This window comes from Chanos chanos, chromosome 6 (assembly GCF_902362185.1).
Source record: "Chanos chanos chromosome 6, fChaCha1.1, whole genome shotgun sequence".
In the NCBI taxonomy this organism is placed as follows: domain Eukaryota; kingdom Metazoa; phylum Chordata; class Actinopteri; order Gonorynchiformes; family Chanidae; genus Chanos; species Chanos chanos.
In genome coordinates, this window is record NC_044500.1 from 40022647 (window position 1) to 40047653 (window position 25007).

Sequence of the window (25007 nt, forward strand, 5' to 3'; positions counted from 1 at the left end):
TGGTGGTAAAAGTCCATAACAAATTCTCCTCTGTCCTGAAATACAGTGACAATGTTAATTTTAAAAATCTAAAGTAAAAACAAAGGATTAGTGTACAGAGTTGAATTCACTCACCATAGCAGAGAAGTCAGATCAAACATCACAAAGGAAATGTCAGCAGTAGTGACAGCTCTTCACTTAAAAACCTGTTAGGGAACTACAAACAAAAGTCAGAGCTGAGAACAGAACAACAACCCAGTGAATGCTTGGAAAGTCCCACTGGTGATTTTCACTTTCATATTGTCAAAGTACAGATGACAGTGCCATTTAATCAGGAAGTTATGATTTTAAATTCATAAATCTGCAAAGAAAACAAACAAACAAAAAAACCCCATCTCCTAAGCAGCTACTACACTACAATTCCAGCAAGCCATCAAAGGGTGACAGTGTTCAGCCGGCAACACTAACACCCGACCCGTCTCCCACCGACTTCCTCTGACTCTCTCCACCCCCTCTCTGTACACACGCACACAAACACACACACACACACACACACACACACACACACACACACACACACACACACTTATTAATTGTGGCTGGGTTTACACTTTAACTCCGGATATGTTAAAGCGCTCGGAAATAGGCAGGACCGTGGACGCTGGTGTGACACTTCCCCGACAAAAGATCAGTGCCTAAGGAAATCCGCCAGGTGGAACCCAAGCTCCATTAGATTTTTTTTGTCCCTCGCCCTCATCACTGTGCCATACGTAGACAGATTTATCTGCAAGGAGGATGACGTAATAAGAATCTGGGGATTTGTGCCTTCGTGTCCATCCGCAATGCACTTTGGGCATTGTAGTTAGTACTCTGGCTAAACGTTCTAGTTCTCTATTGCTTGCTCTTAACAATGAACTTCCTTTCCCATCATATACAAAGACAGTCTTAAAGCAATCACATCGTATTCCAGATGGGTGATCTCAGCTTTGGGACCCCCTCCTACAACGGAAAGTGTCACGGAGAAGCTGAAGAGAGATTATGGAACCGTTTGACACAACAGAAGTTAAACCATGGAGAAATTGTTAATTTCTCGTGTTCGCAAAGTGAGTTTAAACATTCAGTGCAGAAAGCAGAAATATGCACTGCAAATTATAAGGATTCTAATAAGAGTTTAACAGTTTTAAAACTTATTGAACGGGTTTGGTCCGTAATTGTCATAGCTAAACCTGCCGGCCGGGCAAGATGTCTGGGGATGAAGAGGGATTTCCTGAGGCGACTTTGGTGACAGAGGCCGGACCAAACTGGCTCCGAGCAGAAATCGAACGTCTTTCTCGGGAGCTGAGTGAGACTACCCGGGAAAAGATTCAGGCAGCGGAGTACGGTTTAGTGGTTTTGGAAGAAAAACAGCAACTCAAACAACGCTATGATGAGCTGGAGAACGAGTACGAGACAGTACGTCAAGAGCTCGACCAACTCAAAGAGGTGGGTTTTGTTCTTTTTCTTTTGCTCAATTTATGTCAGATATGACAGTCTTTGCCAGAAGGTAGTCTGCAGTTGTCTGACACAGTTGCTTGCATGGTGATTGTTCAAGAATGTTAGAGGTAGCTGAGAAGTGGCAGCCAGCTATTGCATTGTTCTCGCTCCTTGTTTTCGTTAACGTTTTGCTAACTCCATCGTCGATCTAGAATTAGGGTACTAGGAAACTGTTGGAATTTAGGGTGCAATAACACTCTTCGGAGCCGAGTGTTTATTGCAGAGCGTTTCTTTGCATATTTTGGGGTTAATTCATTCTCCGAATGAAGCGTAAACCGGCAGGTCACCGAATACGTTAATCTTTGTGATAAAAGTTGTTTCAAATTATAATCATGCAGAATTGAGAGGGTTAATCACTTGAAATTACGTAGTAAATACTTTTTGTCACAATGTAAGCAATATTGACGTAATTAATTGATAGACATGTACATCTGGTGGTTGTATGTAATAGACGTATGTCATAGAAATGTAATTACAGTTATTCATCTACGTAATCGCAAAGCCAAAAAGTGTTGCCAATGATCCAACAGCTTTAATGCATATCTTTTTCAGAAATGAAATGTAACAGGTAAGAAACTTAGTATTATCCAGGCATCAACTGAAGTTAATCAACGAGATTAAATTTTGTTTGTTTGATGTATTTTTCATTGAGAAACAAAAACAAACAAACAAAAAAAAAAAACAGAACACAGTCACTGTACAAAATATATAAATCGTAAAATAAATTCAAGCTGTCTAACCAACTTTAAATATTGTGCAAAGTGAAGAAAGAATAAGTATCCTGTATGTGGAACTAGTGCAGACAGGTTTCATTGACTATAAGGGAATTAATCCCAAATAAATCCAATTTCTCCACATCAAATAAATAGCAACATTAGTAAAGAACACAGGTTGTCTTGTAAGCTATGAAAAGGAAAGCAAGATCATTAACAAACAAGTTTTTGACTGTGAAAAATGAGACATTTTAAGTTTTAGTTGTTAGCTGATAAAGCCATCATGGTGTGGAAAATTACAATTTTACTTCTTTCTCCTATTGACACGTTTTGAGTATTCGTTTTATATATTGTGCTCCTGTACTTTATTACTGCATGCTTTTAATAGTGAGCATCATATAGACACACTGTTAGAGACAATGAGTTAGTGGCAGGGGGTGGATTATGATTATTTACCCTGTAAGTTCCAAGAAGAATGAGTTGTGTACAATTTGTTTTCAGAAATTAGGATTGCATGTTTGTGGGTTCAGTTCTGTAGTGCTTAATTGTATCATCATAACACACACAGGCAAGGGCATACGAGAAAGGGGGAAGTAAAACACAGAAGAGATATACGCACAGCCATCACATTTACTCATACATAATACATCCACACACTCCATTCTATGTTTGTAAACAAAAAGATAGAGATTTGACTTAGTCTTTGGTTTACAAGCCCTTCATTCTACTCTAATCTTTGCTGAACAGGGGCTATATTAAGTGCCAAGTCTCTTTCATGGAGGTAAGAGGATCTATAGCAATCACTCTAAAAAAAGATATCCAGTCTGGAACATGCGTCCTCTCTTAGAGAGCAGAGGGTGATGTAGTTCCTCTAGAACAGGAAGTTGTAATGCTGTTGCTCTGTATGACCATATTTTCTTTGTGTTACTGTAAAATTCAGACATGAATCGTGCCTTCAGAAGCTTGTCTCCCACAGCTGAGGTTTCTCATTGCAGCTGCTCGTTGGCCTTTGTGTCAGAGATCATGTGATCATCCATCTGCACTCTTGATAATGGTGAACACATGAACATTTGTCAAGTAATCCCTGATGTTTGGTAAGGAGTCAACTGTACTGGGTAGGCATCATGTCCACACTAAATGTAGCAGAGGCTATGAAGATAATTTATAGAAAACAAGGAGAGCACATTTGCTCACTCTTAAAATATGATATGAATCCTGTCCCATTGGAAGCAAAGCATTTTGTATGTTCTCTTCTTAAACTGGTCTCTGTGCATCAGAAAGGGACTGGATGTTCCCTAAGATCTCCAAACACACTTAACATACCTGCAGTGGTCTTTGGCTCAGACTGAGGATCAGACAGAGGGTAAGGTAAGGTGAGGAGAATAGACTCTATAATCTCCTCATGGTCTCACTTCACAACCATCCCACACATAGCATTTGGCAACGCAGGCATTTAAAGCACTAAACCAGGTCCTCCATTTGACACTGCAAACACTCAAACAAAAGGCTTTTCTGTAGAATGACTTGTGTACATCTGACAGTGTATATCTAAGCAAAAAGGGTCAACACAAATAAAACCAGTGGTGCCTTGCCAATTGTTCTGTTTCACTGGCGGTCTTATGTCTTCCTAATATTTGACGATAAACCAAGCAATAAATTTGGCAAAACTGGAAGCTCTGAGAGGGTTTATTGAGAACTGTTCACATGTCTATTTTCTGGTTTAACAGTCATTGCATACTTTGGCATCATGCAGTCAGGAAGCAGAGCACAGCTGTGTGGGTCATCAAAAGTATAAACCATGAAATGAGAGGGGAAAAGAGGGCTTCACCAAAGGGGTGGGTTCACACCATAGTGGAATTCTCTACCAAAGGGCTGGGCTTACTTGGTTTGCACAACCCATCTGCACTCTTGTGTTTTCAGCTTTTGTCTATGTAAAAGAGCCGTGGGTATAAACACTTGCGGTGTTATTTTGACGTTTCTGTAACTCTGCCCTCTGAGCGGGACATGCGATGTATAGATGTATGCATAGTGAGGCATGCACATGATTTCAGAGTATCTGAAACCATTGTGATTTGTCTGAGAAATTCAAAGGTCTCGTATCTAAGACCTGTCTAGTGCTGTGTTCTCAGTCCTTTGGTAAGCTTTTCTGTTTTTGTTTTTGTTTATGGATAACATGGATTCATCCACTTTGCTGGTTAATTTAAGTCAGAGGCTGAAGTTCTGAGGTCAGGGCTGATCCGTGAAGAATGGCGTAACTGACACGTGATGGACAGAGCTTCTGTTGTTGCTTTTCTGTGACATAAGTATTGAAGCATGATGTTCATATCCGAACATGAGACATGAAAAAACGATGTGAACAAGGTCAAATGTAAATATGTTACATTTATTGCTGGTATAGCTACACATTCACCCAGTTTGCCTAGTAATATGTCAAACCTATACTGTAGGATTTTATAGCTCCTAGTCAGTGAATTACTGATGTTTGGAATAGAAAACAATTTAAGCAGCTTGTTGGACTCACAGTAGGGTGTCTAGAAAAGGAATGTTTCATTTTCAGCTATTAAAAAGTCTGTGGTAAGTAGTAGATCTTTCACTTCATCACTCTGTTTTTCCCCAGAACGTGTCCACTTTTCTCTCCCTTCATAACATTCTTATTTTGTCTTTTGCCCTTACAGTTCTCAACATTATAGATGTTCCTGTGCCTGTACAAATGATGTGACACGTAGAGCGTTTAGAGCAAGAGCTTCTGTTAAAGAGAGTCCCAGACCTCACACAGCACTGTCTAGGGATGGCGTCAGTCTGAAGGACATGCTGATTTATGTTCAATGAGTGTGAATGTGTTAACAAGAGAGAGGAGTGGCCGGGGGGGCGGGCGGGGGGGGTTTGTTTACATCACTTGGTTCCAATGAATGCATCTTTGGGGCTAAAGATTAGTAAGACTTGAGATAATCTGTCTGTGGGACTGTAAGGCTTTAGTGTCTGTGCTCTTTCATGCTCCTTCTTATTTATCCACAAATTCTGACATTACAAACCTTGTGCAGTCTGGAGTCTCTTCTTTAGCATGAATGCTTGTCCATATTAACATAAAGTTTTTCCAGATTCAGTTATTTGTCAGTTAGAATTATTTGTTAAAACCTTATTCTTCTCGCATAATTCAATGATTACTACAAGAAGTATGTCATGATAATATTTAGTGATCCATGTGTTCTCATATGGTGATAACAAGCTTGTTGTCCTCAGAGTTCTCACCACTGGTCACTCTCTGGTTTTCTTTCCTAGGCCTATGGACAGGTTCATTCTACCCACAGGAAGGTGGCTGCAGACGGAGAGAGTCGAGAGGAGTCTCTTATCTTGGAGTCGGCGTCCAAGGAGGCTTTCTACGAACAGAGGCTTCAGGAGCTGCAGGCTGATCTGAGACAGGCTAGGAACACCCTCAGCAGCACCCAGTCTGAGAACGAACGCCTGGCAACTCTTGCCCTGGAGCTCAGAGAGGTCAGTATATTTCACTTAAAAACAAAAGGTAAGACTCTGATCAAATTCAGGCATTAATGAATCAGCTGATTTTCTCTCATGGTTGGCAGACATTTACTTTATTGACATACTTGGATTTATAAATTGTGAGGTTTGCAGTTTGTTCTATGTAAAAGGGTGTTGGTTTTACCATTTTGTTGGCAGGTGAAGGCATTTATTTTGGCAGTAGTCTCTTGTATTTTACTTCAGCAGCCTTGCCGGATGGATGGATTTAAGTGGTATGGGGCAGTTGGCTTCATTTAAGGACAGATTAACATGATGATTAATGTGAAGCCCCAGACTTCTTTGTGACCCTTCACAGCCATTGTAGATTGGTATTGTACAGTCCACCAGCAGTTGCAAATGAATAATTTGTTGTCAATCGCCAGAGCCTGTTTACAGGACCCAAAATATTTGTCTTGTTACTGTATGAAAGCTACATCTGTGCTCTGAATGTACACTCATCGTACATACAAACAACTTGTTCACTCAAACTCTGCCTGCTTCTCTCCGTAGAACAATGAGATGGTTGAGCTGCAGCGTGGTCGTCTACGCGATGACATCAGAGAGTATAAGATCCGGGAATCTCGTCTACTCCAGGATTACAGCGAGCTGGAGGAAGAAAACATCTCTTTGCAGAAACAAGTATCCCTGCTCAAGCAGGGGCAGGTGAGTGAGCTGAACTTCAGCAAGCCAGTGAAATCTCTCAGTGACAAACGCCCGTTTACCATAGGGAAGTATCAAATTATTAGCAATCATATCACAGAGAAGGGCTGAATTCGGCTATGCTTGTATTTTTGAGAATATGATTAGTAACAGGCTGACTTAGGTTCATAAGCTGTCACCACTGGGAACAAATCAAAGGAATGAACAGGGGAATGAAATGGCAGTGACATGAAGTTCATCAAGAAAATGCTCATTGACTTCTTCTATTTTTTTTTTTTATCTGAACTGCCACTTCTGTGTCTGCATCTTCTCCAGGTGGAGTTTGAAGGGTTGAAGCACGAGATTCGTCGACTGGAGGAGGAAGTACAGTACCTCAACAGTCAGTTAGAGGAGGCTGTTCAGCTGAAAGAGATTGCTGAGCGACAGTTGACCGAGGCGTTGGAGACAGTCAAGACTGAGCGCGAGCAGAAGGCCGCTCTCCGAAAAGAACTGACACATCACATGACCCTGGGTGACTCTCTTCTTGCCACCTCTCTAGAAAGCATAAAAGTGAGCACGGATGAGCCAAACAACGACGAAGCCATCCGCGCCTTTGAAAATGGTTTTGCTAAGATTGCCGACGGTGACGAGGACAACAAAGCCTCCACGCCCAAAAAGGCTGACAGCTTCCGTCCAGCTCCCAGCTTGGTTGATGATTTGTTGAGTGAGCTCAATCTCTCAGAGATCCAGAAACTAAAGCAGCAGCTGCTACAGGTGTGGACAACTGATTGTATAAGAAGTAGCACTTTTTAGAGTTGATTATTTATGGTCATTCACATAAAATTAGGTTTTTGATCTGTAGATGTTTCTCCTTCTACCCTGTGTGCTTCTGTTGCTTCTCTCATATACGTGACTTTGTTTCTTTGTATTTTATTCACTTTTGTACTTCACTCATCCTTTAAGTTGGCCTGTCCTGTTGTTATTGCATTCCACCTGAATAACTGTGTGTCCTTGTGCTATGTCGGAACAGGTTGAGCGAGAGAAGGTTGCCCTTCTGTCCACTCTGCAGGAGTCTCAGAAGCAACTGGAGCACGCCCGGGGGGCTTTGGCCGAGCAACAGGAGGCGGTAGCCCGACTCAATGAGGATCTCGGAGCCATCAGAAGACTCCAGGCTGGCAAAGAGCGCCAGTCAGCCTTGGACAGCGAGAGGGAGCGGGATAGCCGCGAGGACACCGACGTGGACTACTACGAATTGGACATCAACGGACCGGAGATCCTGCGTTGCAAATACGAGGTCGCGGTGGCCGAGGCAGGAGAGCTGAAGGAAGAGCTGAAAGGGCTGAAGACGGAATACGAGGAGGTGCGGACGGAGCACGAGGAGGTACGGGGCCGTCTGGAGAGTCAGGTGCGACAGCTGAGCGCGCAGCTGGCCGAGCTGGAGAGCAGCAGCCGTTCAGACCGGGAACAGCTGGTCCGGCTGGAGAAAGAACTGCGTGAGATGAGTGTGGTGGCTGGAGAGTCACAAGGCACCTTGAGTGTGGCTCAGGATGAGCTTGTAGCCTTCAGCGAGGAGCTAGCCAACCTCTACCACCACGTTTGTATGTGCAACAACGAGACACCCAATCGTGTCATGCTCGACTTCTACAAAGAGGGGAAAAGCAGTGGCACCGAGGACAAGCAGCTTCCTAGCGGACAAGCGGCTGAAACAGGCAAGGCCGAGGCTGGAGACAGCACCACGGCTCCTGCCAGACAGGACCCTCGACCTGAGCCCATGGATATTTATAACCTCGTGGCGATTATCCGAGACCAGATCAGACATCTCCAGCAGGCGGTAGACCGTACCACAGAGCTGTCGCGGCAGAGAGTGGCTTCTCTGGAGCTGGCAGCTGTGGCAGATAAGGACCAGGAGGCCTGCATGGAGGAAATCCTTAAACTCAAGTCCCTGCTGAGCACTAAGAGAGAACAGATTGCCACTCTTAGAACTGTGCTCAAGGCCAACAAACAGGTGATAATGTTCTCTCTGTGTGTGTGTGTGTGTGTGTGTGTCTGTGTGTCTGTGTGTCTGTGCGTCTTTGTCAAGGTATATAAATGTTGAAAAGATAAATAGTTCAAAGCCAAGAAATTTGGATGGTTGTCATGAGTTTCCTTAAATGCGGTAAAGGCACCAGTAAGTCTGTGTATTTGAAACCAACCCATCTTTTTTAAATCTCATTGTTGTAGACGGCCGAGGTTGCTCTGGCTAATCTGAAGAGTAAGTATGAGAATGAAAAGGCCATGGTGACAGAGACCATGATGAAACTGAGGAATGAGCTGAAGGCCCTGAAAGAGGATGCTGCCACCTTTTCTTCGCTTCGTGCCATGTTTGCCACCAGGTAAACGGCACTTTATTCAGTAGATCTGTCAGTAGAACGCTCTCCTGCTGTTCACATTGTCTCCCTCAGTCGCTATTCAGCTCTCTTTATATCTGCACGTACACTCTCTGCCTTTCTTCCCGCAGGTGCGATGAGTACGTGACTCAGCTTGATGACATGCAGAGGCAGCTGGCAGCAGCAGAAGACGAGAAGAAGACGCTGAACTCTTTGCTGCGTATGGCCATTCAGCAGAAGCTCGCTCTGACCCAGCGCTTGGAGGACCTCGAGTTCGACCACGAGCAGGCCCGCCGTGGCGGGGCGGCGGCAAGCAGCCGAAGCCGAGCTCTCTTCAGCAAGGGAAAGGGGCCGTCCTCTTCGTCGAGTCCACACGTAAGTCCGAGGCTACCGTGCAGGACCCGGCCTCCTCCCAGAGACATCATGGGAAGCCCGGTGGTCTTCTGCAGCGAGAAGTATAAGATCCTCTGCGACCTGTGAGCTGCATCGCACTAACTGTCACCCATCCGCTTTTGCCATGCTAACTCCTGTCCTGTCTGATAGGGTTTTAATGGGTCCGTGTGAAGGTTTGTGCTAACCACTGTGATGTCATGCACACTGTGTCGCATGCTACTGCTGGCGTTTGTGAGGACTGTCATGCATGAGGCGTTTTTGAATGCATGTGAAAGGGAGTTCTGTAAGACTGGGTCATGCTTGAACCTTACATTTGTTTTTGTTTTTTTACACCCCTGTCTCTACATTTTCTTTCCTCTTGTCTGGCTGCCAGCACAGAACAGGTTGGATGTGTTCAGTTCCAGCCGCTCTTAGGTAGACAAAATGTGTGTCAGAGGGGATGTAAGCCTGTGTAATCTGCAGACAGATGCCCTTTTCAGAACATGCTAGGCAGCCTAATACTGCTGGATGGGATTCTGACTCAGAGCTTAGAGGAGCTCTTACTGCAGTCTGGCTAAGATGGTGATAGAGTTTCATAGGGGTATTTTTTTCTTTCCATAATCAGATCATAAACTTGACACTCAGTTTGAAGCTCAGAATTTTTAAGAGTTACAGATTTTCTGAAAAGACACAATAATTTATGTCAATGTATGTTATGCTTATGCTTGTAATTTCATCGTATTCAGCAAGTAATACAGCATAACATGAGAACTAAGAGAATGTTACATGGAAATGAAGACAGTCTTTTTTTTTCTTTGCATGTTTCATTCTTTGCAAATGTTCATTCTTTGCTATTTTCTTGTGTAAAACTGTCTGTCCAATACCCATCTCCATAAATCTCAGCTCTGGCCTGTGTGTGTAGAAATATGCCTCGCATGCAGACATGACTAATACAGAATGTGATAATTAACCCATGTTGGTAAATAACATGTACCCTGTAGCACACTGTGAATTTACGGCTCTTCCACTTTAACCGGAAACCGTTTGGAGTGTTTTACTTTCTGTAACCAGGTGCATCCTGGGAAAACACGAGTCTCGTCCGATTAACCCCTCTAACCTGTCTCACTGTTGTGCAGCACCAGCATGGTAATACTCATGATGTCTAAAATAGTTTCAAGTATTTTTTTTTTAACAGAATAATGCTTTTAAACTGCCAGGAAAGCAGTCATTTGATGATTGTGTGTATTTGTCCATTTTACAGTAATTTAGTCAAGCTGGAGAAACCCTCAACATGGATAATTCCTGACTGCAATTTAGTCTGCCAACACCGCCTCTGCCTCTGATTCTTCCAAAACCAGGCAAAATCACTCACGCACAGCCACATACCCAGACAGGCACAAATATGTAGTAGACTAAATCGTGAAATGCTGATCCATTCAAGAGCGTTTGGTTTGTCTGCAAAAAAAAAAAAAAAAAAAATGAGGCTCATATATTAGAGAAATCTCTTTTTCTCAGTTACCATCACTATTGACTGTTGTCCCTCTTGTTTTTGTTTTTGTTTTGTTTTTTGTTTAACTGTGCACTTTTGATACATTTCTCAATATTGCGTATTGTATAATGTGCATTTCAGTAGACTTACCACAAGGTGTTTATATGTTTTTTGTTAAATGTTATATTTAATGGAAATATTAATATAATGTTGTTCCTTCGTGGCATTTTGTGTATTAACTGCCATGTTGTAAACATAACCCAGGGAGAGCAAATGCATCAAATATATGTTTCTTATCAAGAGCAGTTCACATAAAACACTGTTTTTGCTCCTCTGTGTTTTCAGGCTTACGTGAATTATTGCAATGACTTACTCCAGTAGTTCTGGAGTCAATATTCTAAAGTGGGTCACAGAAGAACTGAATTCACCACAAGCAAAACAAATTAATTCCAAATTGGAATGACTCTTGTCTCCTTGTTATCTTGCCAAAAATTGGCACTAGGTCAGGATTTTAAAAGATACAAGAACAAAAAGTGTTCTAGGTTGTCATTGACCCAGTGTGTTTCAGTTTTGTAGTCTGAGCTTTGACCAGTAGTGCCTTTACTCTCTCTCTCTCTCTCTCTCTCTCTCTCTCTCTTTCATTTTCTGTTCTTTTTAAACACTATGTCACAGGAGTAATGGAGAGTGGTTACCCATTTTGTGAATAATTCTTGATGTTAGTCATACAACCTTATGAGTTTGCCAGCATGCACAACCACTAATTCAGGGTTTAATGATAATTTTACTTTGCTTCATACGGCAAGTCAGTGGGAGTCACTTTAAACACACTGCAACGGATTAATTTACAAATTAATGCACGTTTTACAGATATTAGTGCTTATCAAGACAGACTGTCCTTTATGCATTTCTTGCTAACACACGTTTCTCTTTCAGCAAACAGAAAATCATTTCTTCTGCAGTAAACAGCTGCTGTGTCCTTTCAGTATAGCAGTTTGGTGAGGCTATAAAAATGTATCACTCCTTTGGCAAGGTTTTTTTTCCCCCTCCTTCATGAAATAAATAAAAGGGAGGTGCAATTTAACTGCTGTACCTAGTGTATATCATTATATCTTCTGTTTGCTTGAGACAGCTTTTCTCTTTTATCAGTTGATGCAAAAGTGGTATTGATATTGTTATTTTTAAATTTTTCAAGTTCAGCTGGAAATAAATAAATAAATAAATAAATTTCATCTATAATTCTATAATTTCACCTGTCACATCATATTTATTTGTTATTATGCCATGCAGTTCAGTATTAATTATGTTCGTAATGATGAATATTACATATTTGCCTTTTCTAAGTAGTACTTGAAATCGAGGTGGTACCTTTTATGTGAGAACTGCAGGTCTCGCATCGTTTGGCTTTCTCATTCATGATCAGGTCTATAGCTTTCCTGGCTACACTGTTGTATTTTTGAAAAGTAAAACTGGCTGCGGACTCTGCTGTTGTTCCATAATGACCGAAATAGGGTATCATATGTAACCTAACCTGATATTTGTGCTAAGGTTTGCTTCTGGCCAAATAAACGGGACAAAAATCTTTGTGCTCTTGTGGATTTCTTTGATGGTATGATGCATTGTTTTGTTCGTTCTTTCCTATATCTATATATTTTGCGTTCTCCTTACAAATGTTACAAATGTTATGATAATAGAATAGGCTGTGAAGAAATTAAACATTACGTTTCAGTTTGAGTCCAACATTCTCCCCTGCAATCGTGCAGCGGTTGTATGGAAAACGGTGTTATGAAACAGCAACATGCCAAAGAGGATCTTCCGGTGAAACGTCTTAGTCTCCTCCCTTCCTATAATATCATGGGAGTGCCTGAAAACTAAACAAAGGGCAGGACAAGGGATTCAGTGCAGTGATGGGAGGTTTGTGACTAAAACATCGTTCCGTAACAGTTTTTCAGCAGTTGCTTGGTTTGTCTTTTGGGCTTTGTGCCCGATAATATTATTTTCTACAATATTTCCACTTTGGAGTACAACGAATCTACTGAGCATGAGTGCCTAAATTTCCAATGTCTCGATGATTAGCTGGCAAGGGCAGCGTCATTTTGGTCAGTTCGTACTGCGACTGAGTGCGCCGGCGCGAAAAATACAATTCTCTAGCTTTGACAACCGTATTAGAAAAGTTAAAAAAAAATAAAAGCTCTTCCTTTTTGGATGTACTTTGCGTGGTCCAGTGCAGCATTTGAGTATTTGTCATCTATTAATGTCTAGTTAGAAGCATCGGCCTTTGTCTCTTTGTTTATGTCAGTTCGAATATGTTTCTGACGCTGGGAATTCTTTAGAAAGTGTCACCGCCTACAAATTCAGTGTTTGCACTTCAAGACATGACGACATCTAATCTTGTATCAGTTTTGGCCAAGAATATATAACAAACACTTACATATATGACTGGCTATAGCGTTTCTACGTTAAAATGTAAGGCGTTCAGGTTTTCGCGTTTTTTCAACGATGCTTGGGAGTGTAGTGTGTTTGAACCATGAACACAAGTGAATTTCAGAATGAGTGTCTTATTTGTCAATAACTAATAATATTCCTTTCCAAGCCACAGTGTATGTAGATCTTTCAAAATGACATCTTAGGTAGTGGCAATGAGCTCCAACCAGTGGCCAAAAGCAGTGCTGCCTTTGAAACGAAGAGTGCTTTAACCTCATATTAAGAAAGCATGCACACCTCTTTTAAGTCGCGAGAAAATAGCTGTGATCATTGTTTATTATTACCCTTTTTCATCTTATTATGTATGCGCTCAAACGAGAAGTGTCCCCCTCTGAATCACAGAAACCTTCCATGAGCAGCTTAAGATGGATAGTCGGTTCCTCAGGACCGACCACCGTCTGGACACTGAACTCGTAGATAAACTCATCCTGCAACTCAACCGAATATATCCCCAGATTCTAACCGACAAAGAAGCTACCAAGGTTTGTCATCATTTAAAAAAAAAAATTCAAACATATTTAAACATGGAAGAAGGAGTTTCTGCTGAAAGGCAGTGCTGTTAGTTGGTCATCAACTGGGTGTAGATGTGCCCTGACACTCTGACATGTGAGTCCTTATCCCAGTGTCCAATAGTGAATATATCATATTTCAGTTCAGAGACCTGGATGTGCCAACTTGTATCAGATTGGCAGAGCTGCTGGCCTACCTGCAGGAGAAAGGGGAGGAGGCATGTCGGGAGTTTTACCGAGCGCTCCATCTGCATGTGGAAGATGTGTACTTCAGTTTGCCCACTCGACTACGTCGTAGAGGTTAGTCTCAGAGTATACCCCTGTGAACCACTGTGCGTTCAGAAAAGACACCAAATTTATCACAAAGTCTTTGTTAACCTATAAATATCACATCTTTCAAGGACTAAAAATATTCAGCCTATTCATTCTTGCTGAGTTCATTTTAGTTCATTTTTAGATTTTGGAATGTATGAGGCTTCGGTGGTGTATTTTATTAATGGCACTTTTATCTTGAACCCTCCAGAATCCACAGATCCAGTGCTTAGTCCAGGCTTCAGGCCCACTGAGAGATTCATACTGAATGACAGAGGTAAATATCTCCCTCTTTCTCTCTCCATAAATACATACAGCCATTTTACTTTCACTCCTAATATTTCTCCATTTCCAACAGGCCCCCTGTTCTTCTTAAGTTGCTTTAGTGTTGCTTTGGGAGTTGCTCTACTTTATTACTATGGTGGTAAGTACACTGTGCTTCATCTGTAGCGTCTTGTCATACACAGAAAGACATACAAACTCCCACCACCTTCAGGGGAGTCATTTTAACTTGTAAACCATTTTCTTAACTGCAGAGTCCAAGGTTGCAACTGGAAGTAGCCGAGCCTTGGGATTGGCGGCGCTGGGTTTGGGCAGGAGAGTCCGGGAGGTCCTCATATGGTACACAGAAGATAGTATTAGCAAATAGCGGGACCCGATGTCCCTGTTTTGACCCGTATCACTTCAGGATGTCCAGATTACTTCTCAAGGTTTCTTACTTCAGGTTTTTTTCCATGCAAAACTTTACATTATGTATGTAACATCACTTATCCTCGTTTGGATCCCAGCGTTTTTGGGACAGCTTGGACTGCCTTAACAAACTGTGTTTTTGTTGTTTGTTAAAACTATGTTATTGAATAACTCCTCTGGCCAGAATGTAGTCATTAGAGTGGAGGTGCATCTAAAGAGTTATTTTAAATTGGCTGTGCCAATGCAGGGACATAAGAAAATGGTTATAAGGTTTACAACAGTAAAGGGAATGCATTTATTATATATATGGGTATGTATGATTCTGTTAACTGAACTTGTGGATAAAAAGCTTTGAATTTAAAATTTGTGGATTTCATCAAACTCATTAAGTTTTGTACTTGGTTTGGGCTTGTTTTTGTTAGTTCAGCCAACAATAACTTCAAAATGTACCTAAAAGCCAGACTTTTATCCTGTTATCAGGCTTTTTTGTGGCAGCTTAAACAGTTGATACTATGAAATCCCACTTTGATGGGAAATCTTGAGTATCTTTATGTTTTCACAATATTACTGTACAGAGTATAGATCTACTTAATAGTTGTAGAAGGTAATGATCTGCCATTACAGACAAGTATGGTTCAGGACACGTAAGCCTGATGTGTCCTGAATTCTCTCATGGCAAATATTCCATGCATAATCATGTGCATTTCCAAACTTTTATACCCATTGCATGTTTGCACTGACGTGTTTCTTGTATATAATCTCTATCTTGCACCTGATTAAGCCTTTTTGAGAATGTTTTTTCTGCTTCTGAATTTGGTGAAAGACGTTACTGGCGACTCTGGTATATTACTAATGGGTGAAAAGATATATAAGCCATTTATATACTCATGCTTTGTGGTTGGCTGTCATTGTTCGCAGAGAAGTTTCTCAGATTTTAGGACTTGGTAATGTTGAAATGTGCTGTAATGCAGTGTTTTCATACTGTGTGAATAATTTGCTTCTTCAGAGAATCAACAATACAGTATGTCTTTATGACATCTTGACATACAACACTACATTTTGGAGAAATCTTCTCATACTGGATGGCATCATGATTTGCTGCTTATACGTAAGCCTTGTTGTTAAATAAGGCTAGTTTCTGTTGGAAAGCTTATCTGTCAATCACTTTCTTTGCTCTGCCTTATCTTATGTGCCATTGTTACTCAGTTGACAATAAACCACGCCTTTCAACCACTTCATTCTTTTGGTTTATTACTTTTTTCACTTCTTTTATAAACTTCACTAAAGGAAAACACAGTTTACTACGTAATACAAAAATCACTGCCAAGTAAACATTGTCCATACATATTTGGTGCACAGTTAAAAAAAACAAACTAACTAAAAACTTAAGGCAAAAATGAATTAAGCGATTTGGAAAAGTTTTGAGGTGAAATAATCAAAAGACATGGGGACACTCATAGGTATGATGACACCCAAAACAAGACACTCTCAAAGATAAAGCTGTACATGATTTGCATAGATTTAAAGTATACCATACAACAGGCAAGTTCTTCATAAATGGTCAGTGGTCATGTGACCAGTAGAGGGCGCTATGTGACCTGTGGTCAAACGGCATAATTACACTTAAAGCCCTGTGGAAACAGGTAAAGCCCTAACGGAAAACAGTGTTGGGGTATTGCGAGTCTTAGATTCAGCTGGCCACTCTTGTCCAAAGTTTTTATTTGCATTCATCTGTTTTGCTAACAACTAACCAAATTAATGCAAGACACCATGAGGTTGAAGTGTTTGCTACTGCCCCTGCTGGTCTTAACAAAGGCTGTCTGTCTCCTGCAGTTCCATGCTGACACCAGGTTAGACACTGTTGCATGGAACATTTCAGTAACTCTAAAGTTTTTTTGTTTTTTTTTTTACCTCTAATGCTCAAGGAGAATTAAACTATAGTTTCCTCTTCAACTGGCCACAGGAGCCACTGTTACAGGTAAACAAGTACAATCAGAGTGGGTTCTCTCTGCTCGTTGCTTGTTTCAGTCATCATGGTGTACTACACTCTGCACAAGTATTACACTCATCTTCACAAAGGTGGCAACATTACACGGAGAATCTCTCTCTCGCTTTCAATGTGTTTCTTTACATACACACAAACACATACATATGAACATGGGGTGAGGTATTGAGTTGAATGATATAGCAGTCATTTTACAAGTGTCTAAACGCGATAATCTCTGACAAATACATCAGTTGGTCAACTCTGTCTTGAATGGAGATTTATATAAATTAGTTTTCATGGTCTTCTAATTGCTCTAACCATACAATTCCCCTGTTACCACAAAAGTTTTGCAACATACTTGGAAAGTTTCACTATCCTTTCGCTATCACTTTATCCTTCGGAACCCCTCCTATTCCGGGGTCCATTTTCTTTACTGATGAGGCAACAGTAAAATTTCACGGTGAAAAAAAAATCCTTCATTTCCTCAAAAATTTAAGCAACACCCTTATCTTATATTAATGGTTTGCAACAACTTTGGAGACCCAGAAAAGTGAAACTAAGTTAAAAAAAATCCAGGATTTGTCCTATTAGGACACATGCAGCAATTCTGAGAGGCTGACAGGGTCATACTGTGACAGCTCCATAAAGAGACATGAATTTGAAAAGTGCCGATAGGCCTGAGGATGCCGGCCTCTGTCCATGGTCTGGAGCCTCTATTTTAGAAACCAACAGTTCTGCAACATACATTAATGCAGTTACAGGTCAGATGATACAGGACTAAAATGATTTCTTATGTCATGTTGGAAGCCACATACAGGACACAATTAACACGTCCTACTTTGAAGTCCTTTTAAATGGTTTCTTAGCGCATTATGACTGTAATACGTGTATTACATGTATTACATAACCTATGCTTATAAACCAGCTGTTACAGTCTTATGGCTGTATGATAACGTAGACGTAATCTATGGACCCATAAGAAATGAATGAAAATATTCTAAATTATATATTTTTTAAATACATGTATCAATGTTGTGTACTGCTCTTGTGTTATGTATTGTGTGTACACTGTATGCTACATGGCACATAACTAGATGCATTCATTTATATACATGTATGTTCACAACATATAGTTATAGTGTCTTTACCTTTAAACAGGCAACAGGTCCAGGGGTCATGATTTGACGTTTGACATCTGGACACCGAAGGCCGTGATGAAGACATTGACCACAACAACGATAAATACAAGTGCTGTGACGATGTTCTCCAACACATTCAGTTTGAAATGTTTGCTCACATCATTGAGATTCCACTTCACTGTAAGACAAAGAAAAAAAAAATACAAGTGTCCATGAATTTCTTTGTTCTATTTTTCAGGTGGCATCGCATGCTACATAGACTCCGTGTCTAAACGGGCAATATAATATCATAAAAACCGTTATGTTGAAGATGGTGAGAGGTCAACAGAACAGATGCTCAGTTGCAGTCCAGCAGGGTAACTGCTTAGAAATCTTGCAATCCAAACACAAGTTGTACTTTCTTGTCCTACCAATAGAGAGGATGATTTCACCAACCAATGGATGTATCTTGTGTTTGAGGAAGAAATGAACAGGCTTTTTTTTACTTTTACTGACTTTCCGACTGTTTGATTCTAAGTAGAGGTGTAATGGTTCAACGTATTCACAGTTCAGTTTGTACCTCAGTTTTTGGGCCGTGGTTCAGTTTGTATCACTGTTTGGGTTGAAAGAAAACTGAATGTACTCAAGTCTGGACTTTTCCCTACTTTTTAAACATCTCAATCTAACACATAAAGAATAAACTGAACACAAAGAACAACAAAGCTCTTCAAAAAAGAAGAGAATGAAAGAAAACGAATCTTCAGTACCTTTTATTTTAAGGTTTTCCTTTTAGAAAACTAGATGTGTTTAGGAAAACTAAACCTGAGTATCAGTTATGCTGAGGCTCTTCTCCATGAGTAGAACAAGTCTAAACATCAGAAAACAACTCCAGAGCAAAAGTAAAGCCAAACCGGCCATTTCAAATAAACAGACGGCTCCTCAGTTTCGGGACTGTTGCTCACTCATGCCATTTTCAGCAAAAAAGAAGCACGTGATGACAGCAAAAATGGTGACTGACTGCTCTGACCCTTTTCATATGAATGTGCAGCTACTTTTCAATGTAAGTTTCTGCTTAGAGGAGCTTAGAGATTAGAGCTCCATTCCATATATTGCAATATAACTAATATCATTTATGGTCTTAGTAATGGCACTATATGCTCTGGTGCTATTTAAAATGATTACTCAGTAAACACTGTGTTAAAAGCTATCCTCATCTTTCACTCAGTGAAACCGTATGAACATGATAAGCACGGGGCATTTTTTTTTCACACAAGGAGAAAAGAAAAAGCAAGCCAACTTGAAACTATGATTGTCACTCTCAATGATAAATGCACAAACAGTGTGGAATATTTTCCTATACAAGGAGTATGTATTCCCTGTGATTTGGTATCCCGTTAGAGAGAAAAACAAACAATAAACAAACAAAAAACCCTTTATGTACTGAGGCTGAAATACCTACAGTTCACTACACATGTACCGTGAACCAAACTGAGGGATACAGAACAGTGAGTTCCAGTTTCAGTACAAACCCATTATACCTCTAATTCAAGGCTTAAATTGAAGATGAGCTGGATTAACATTACCCTGATTTTTTTTGTCACACTGACTCAGCACTATTACTGAGTGCCTGCTCTATGAACGGGAAGGAATTCAGAGCTTATTAAGACCTTCCACAATGAGTCTCAGTGTCTAACTGATGACGTGACAAAGCAGAGGGAGACAAGGAGCCATTCCAGTAACAAACAGGGGCTTGCCGCATCCCAGAGCTGACATTGTAGACATGACGGCCACATTCCTCATTTTGGGCAGTTCTGGACACTCCTCTTGTAACTACAACCTCATTGTCCCATGAGGTTTTAAACCCTCTACGACTGTGAAACACAATAAAAGTCATTCTCTCAAGCCCTCATTCTCTTGTTTGCATTTTCTCACGCTCCTCTCTGGTCTTTGGCCTATGATATTCCCCCTCAGCACTCTTTCAAATTTAAAAGGTGAAAATGAAAGCAATGTTCTTACGTATTGAGTTACGGACAAGCAACTGGTTTATCATGGAAGCTGAACTTACACAGAGACAGTTGTGAAGTATTAAAAAAATACTGTAAATTATTAGAGTTTTAAGACACTACACAATATAAATGTCCACTAGGCAGATGTCTCTGTTCCACGTGCTGATGTCCCGAGGTTACATTTTGCATCATGAACACAGATGCCGCCGATGATCATTTTCTCCTTCAGTCATTAAAGATGCAAAACTGACAAAGTGATAAAAAAAAAAAAAGAAAGGGAACATTCTCTCACCAATGAAGATGAGCAGGACACCTACTATGACCTGAAAGATGAGGGAAATGCTGATTAGTGTGATGAGAGGGACGTAGAAGGTGAATCCGGGGCCCTGTTCCAGTACGGCCTTCAGCTGGGACGCGTTAGCCATCAGTAATGCCACATCCAGCATGCTCTCTGCAGCACTCTTCTTATTGGCATAGTGATTCATATTGAGAGGAGTAGACCTGCTCCGCCAGGGACCCATTCGAGGACTCTAAAGACACACACACAATGAGACTTCAGACTGCATGACACCTCAAGGCTTAAAACCGATTATTACACTGCATCAAGAACCTGGGCTGAGATTAGGGCCGGGGCGATATGGCCAAACATGTTTTCACGATAAAAATGTTCATATCGGCTTAAACGGATAATTATCACGATAAATGTCAAATTATTCATCATTTCTCTCGAGTTTAAAGGCTGAAGTGAACGCTGAAGAAACCAGACAGTTAATTGTGGTTTTAAACGATTCTTTATGGTCAGAACATGACAAACACTTGCCAAACAGGACAACATTTCACAAATCTGAGATAGAACATTCAAAACAACAATAATGATAACCTCTTTTTTCAAAGTAAAATTCTTTTCAATCCTTTGTCCTTAACAAAATAAATATCTTAATAGGAAAATTAAGTGCTGCAGTGTGATACAGCATACGTGTAATATGGCTCAGACTGCAAAGTTTAAAAGTGTTTTAAAGGATAATGTCAATAAATAAAACAACAAATAGACAAAGAAATCTAGATTCTGGTCAGCATGCCATGCCCTTTGTACAGACCATCTGAAACATTGTCAAAAGTATGAACAAGAGGCATGTCTTTTGCAATGCAATATGCAGTTGCCTTTGTGATGTCTTTGTGTCTCTTCGATTTTTTTGTCGTAAGGCATGGTCCTGGAAAATGCTGATACAATCGTTTGCTGCTGGGTAGTTGCTCTGGGTACTGGCTGGGTACTTGTCGAGGGTCCGTTAAAGCACTTGTTTGGGACTGTAATTTCTTACTTTCTAACGGGTGATATTGTTTCAAATGATGAAACAGGTTTGTGGTTAGGGTTAGGGTTAGGGTTAAGCCAAAATATCTCTAAACTACTGAAGTTGAGCGACCTGTCTTGTTGTCAATGTCTTCGTCCTACGAGCTGGTCATGGGCACTGCTTTTTCTTCGGTCTCCCTCATTTCGCTTATTCCACTCCAACTACAAGCCTGTAGTTGTGCATGCTATCTAAGCATGGAAATTACGTATATCAAACATTTATTCTATTTCTATCAAGGAAAACTGTATCGCGATAATTGTTATCGTTTTTTTCGCCCAGCCCTAGCTAAGATCCACCATTTACTGAAATATTAGGACTTTAATGAAGAGAAACATCATTACCAACTGTGAATGTTGGTAATGATGTGTCTCTTCATTCCTTCTTCCACTTTGTTGGCTCTGAGACACATACTTCAGCTCATGTTCAAATGCACAGAATCAGTTTAGGCAATGAACTTAACACAACAATCAAATGATAAACATAAAAAGCATTTGTATTTTTTTTTTTTCAAAATCTCATGGCTGATATGATGATCTCAGTGTACTTTTATATTTTTAGATGAACCAAACAATGCCATGAATACAGCGTGTGCCCTACCATGCTTGGGACATCCTGGGGCGTACACTATAAATTTCTAGAGGAATTGAAAGTAGCTGATTGTGTTTTTAAAGGATGTGACCTGTTCTCAGAGTCAGAAGAAAACAGTGGATGATGGGCAAGTTCACACTGTCTTAACTTCCTCCCTTTCCTTTAACACATAACGCATGAGACCACAACAGCCTGTTACTTGACATGGGCAGCTCGGGGGTGGGGGGTGGGGGGGTGGGGTGGGTATCACTCTCTTACATTAGAACATACTCTACAACCCTCCACGCAAGTCATCAAATCCACTTTGTATGTAATTCAGAAATAAATGGGGGTTCCATGATGTAATTTCAGATTTATTTCCATTAAACCGCAGTGGTATGAGCTGGGAGGTGACCCACAGAAAGCTGAGTATATGAAAAAGAGATTCTGGTGACTGAGAAAAAGCCTGTTGTAAAACACCATGTACTAACATGTCATTACAGTGATATGTTAGGATGGAGGGTTAATGCAGCTCCGGTGCTAATCTCAAAATATAGGAGCCAAACTATTACAGAATGTGTTAAAAATGAGAAATGCAATGCTGAGAATGTGTAGACAACGTGTTCCATCGCTGACTAGCACAGTTTCCTGATCCAAACATTCTCCAGGTTTTTTGACCACTGAAATGGCCAAAGGTTTCCTTTGGGTGGAGTTTAGTCTAACTGGCCAACAACAGGGCCCTTGTGCATGAGCTGGCAGTGGCAAAAAGGAAAAACTACACACATATTGTGTCAAACCTTCCAAAAACATAACGACCGCTCTGCAAAAAAATGTTCTTTTCAGAGGAGTTCGTTTATCTCAAAGTAACAGAGCGTGTTTCCACTCTCATACACAAACCAGCTTACTCCTTATCTTTCACTTGAAGACCCCCAATGTTTTCCCAACGTGTTTGACTTTGTCAGTCTTGTTTCAGCATCTTTGTCCATAAACAAAGACTATTCCGGTATGTTACAAAAGGAAGTAACAAATACAAAAAATGAGGAAGAGAACAATTACTTGCAAAAGTCCTGTCTTTCAAGAGAATTTTTAGAATAGGTTGACAAAATGCATGTGTAGTCAAAATTAAAATGGTGACAAACAGGATGAAGGGACATGTTCTCTGAACATATTCACTGGTTATATAACTGCTTGATAAAACACTCCTTCCACATTCACATTCCAGAAGGAGCAAAATTGAATGCTGATACTTAAGAAAACTTTAGCTTCTCTCACAATGTTCCAAATTTCAAATGCTTAGAGTTTTTTTTTTAGGTCCTGAGGACAGAGATTATTTAAATGAATGCTTGCAGTACATGTTTAGCACTGAAAATTGCATGCTGCACCTCCCACACAAATGCTCATTAAATTCTCCATATTCATTATACTAGCATGTCAAGAAACTGTCTTGACTCCACATTTACTAAGGTGTACTCCTTTGTAGTTTTGTATGAAGTGTGACCCAAAAAGGGACAAGGAAGAGTCTATGGATCCAGTGCAAAATAATTGGACTATCAAGTCTGAGGAACAAACAAAACTTGAAAAAGTGATGGATTGGTTTCTGCTTAACTACAAGGACAACAGCGATACATCAGTCATTCTCAGGCTCGTTTGAGGGAACAAAATTTTGACACTTCAATAAACACATTTAGAAGAAGTTTATAACTGAGCATAGTGTTGTTTTATTTTGCCTGTGAATCACAGTGTCTTGACATATGTCTCTCTTTAGATTCCAAACCTGGTCTTTTAAAATCTAATGTGATGTGTGGCTATTCTTCAGCTAAACCCTCAACAGCATCCTCTGAAAATACTACAGCTCTGTTACTCTTCACCTGAAAGCCAATATAAGCTTGCTGTTGACCAGCATCAGGTTGAAAATGACTGAGCCTATGAACTGTGGTAAATGTGAACAGTGGCTTTGCAAACTGTGGTCTGTAGCAAAAGTTTCCACTTGAGAGGCTTTGGCAGAATGTGCAAGTCTGCTCCAAGCAAATATCTCAGCAAATATTGGTTTCTCCCACAGAATGTAATATGTTTACACCAAATCTCTGAAAAGGGACTTTCTTGTGAGCTATACCAATCTGGAGCCAAATGGGTAAACTAAGAAAACACCGACTGTCTTACCGTTTGATAAATTTGGAAAGGGGTTTGAGTATTCACTATGTCTGTGGAAGACTATGGAAGTGGCTTGGGATATGTGGTTTTTAACGTAGGTTAAAAACACATTCACTTCCATATTTCCCTTTTGCTTCAATTTTCTCCAGTGCAATAAATGTGTCTATATTTTTCAAAAAAATTTAAAGCGATTGAAGTCATTTCTAGGTCTAATAATTACAAATGTGCAACTGTTTAATTAACTGAATCTGTCTGGTGCACAAAAACATTAAAAAGTAATGAGTGTTTGGTTCACCACTGGACAGAAAACGCAACTGAGGTTAGCAGGTGCCTGGCTAAGGCTTCAGTATGTGACTGAAACAATGTAACAGGTGTTCTAACATTCTGTGAATTACTGAAAGAAGCTTTTGTTTGAAAACAAAGAGTTTCCTCTTTGACCGGGGCTTTAGGCTTTTTGTAACGACACCTTAATTAATTAATAATGACGGCACTGGGCAGTATGACAGTATCACCATTCGTCACATAAGAGCTGGAATATTATTGATATGAAACCTTAAATCAACGTCAGCAAACGGGTTGGCCAAAGCACAACGACCCCTTACGACCCCTGTAAAACGTTAATTAGTGAAGCACAACGGTGTGCAACAGCGTTGAGCCACATCAGTTCAGACATAAAAACGGGCTACATTCCTTAAATGAGCAGGGAACAAAGACACACTCGTAGTGAAGCATTAAGCGCTGTATGCAATGTAATTTAGAGGTTCATTCGCATCCCTTACAAAGCACGCGATTACAGCGGAATAGAGTGCATTCTCACATAACGTAAACACAAAAGCCGCCTATTTAGTCGATGGCTGAGGCGTTACAAATGACATTCTGTCCATTTCTGTAAAGTGGGCTATGTTTCATAGAGCGGTGAATACTTAATGAATAAAATCTTTTCGAATTCTACCTTGTAATTAGACTAATCTGTCAACCTTTTAAAGTATGAGGTATTTTCTGGGGCAGCAGACTTTAGCCTACACATCGCGCTATTTGACTGTCCCTGCTATACATCTATAATATGGCCACTTTATCACGGGCCTAACTAATAGAAGTGCAGTATCACTTACCTCACCACCACTGTTTCTATCAGTACCTCCGTTCATTTCCATTGTTTCTGAAGCCATATTACCGTATGTAAGACACTTTTTATATTTCTCAGAATATCAGCATTTGTAGGTTCAAGTT

General features: G+C 40.5%; 3 protein-coding genes across 4 annotated transcripts; 2 read left to right on the forward strand and 1 right to left on the reverse strand.

The window, feature by feature from the left end:
• Positions 1-1021: 1021 nt before the first annotated feature.
• On the forward strand, positions 1022-10752 carry bicd2 (bicaudal D homolog 2 (Drosophila)). 2 transcript variants are annotated; one of them, XM_030777735.1, is made up of 9 exons: positions 1022-1082; positions 1200-1461; positions 5505-5717; positions 6252-6404; positions 6717-7154; positions 7411-8385; positions 8601-8752; positions 8878-9121; positions 10380-10752. In XM_030777735.1, the coding sequence occupies exons 2-9, from the start codon at positions 1222-1224 to the stop codon at positions 10380-10382; spliced, it is 2418 nt and encodes an 805-aa protein (XP_030633595.1). In that variant the 5' UTR covers positions 1022-1082; positions 1200-1221; the 3' UTR covers positions 10383-10752. The 2 variants fall into 2 exon arrangements, with proteins under 2 accessions (XP_030633595.1, XP_030633594.1); XM_030777734.1 differs by lacking the exon at positions 10380-10752 and having other exon boundaries at positions 8878-9636.
• Positions 10753-12486: 1734 nt separating this feature from the next.
• On the forward strand, positions 12487-14811 carry card19 (caspase recruitment domain family, member 19). The gene is made up of 5 exons (XM_030778580.1): positions 12487-12518; positions 13431-13570; positions 13741-13897; positions 14268-14333; positions 14446-14811. Exons 1-5 carry the CDS (start codon positions 12512-12514, stop codon positions 14556-14558), a joined length of 483 nt encoding a protein of 160 aa, XP_030634440.1. The 5' UTR covers positions 12487-12511; the 3' UTR covers positions 14559-14811.
• A 1022-nt stretch (positions 14812-15833) lies between these two features.
• ninj1 (ninjurin 1) lies at positions 15834-25007 on the reverse strand. Its single transcript, XM_030776954.1, has 4 exons — positions 24890-25007; positions 20003-20240; positions 17735-17903; positions 15834-17320 (listed from the first exon to the last, which is right to left on the reverse strand). The coding sequence occupies exons 1-3, from the start codon at positions 24944-24946 to the stop codon at positions 17761-17763; spliced, it is 438 nt and encodes a 145-aa protein (XP_030632814.1). The 5' UTR covers positions 24947-25007; the 3' UTR covers positions 15834-17320; positions 17735-17760.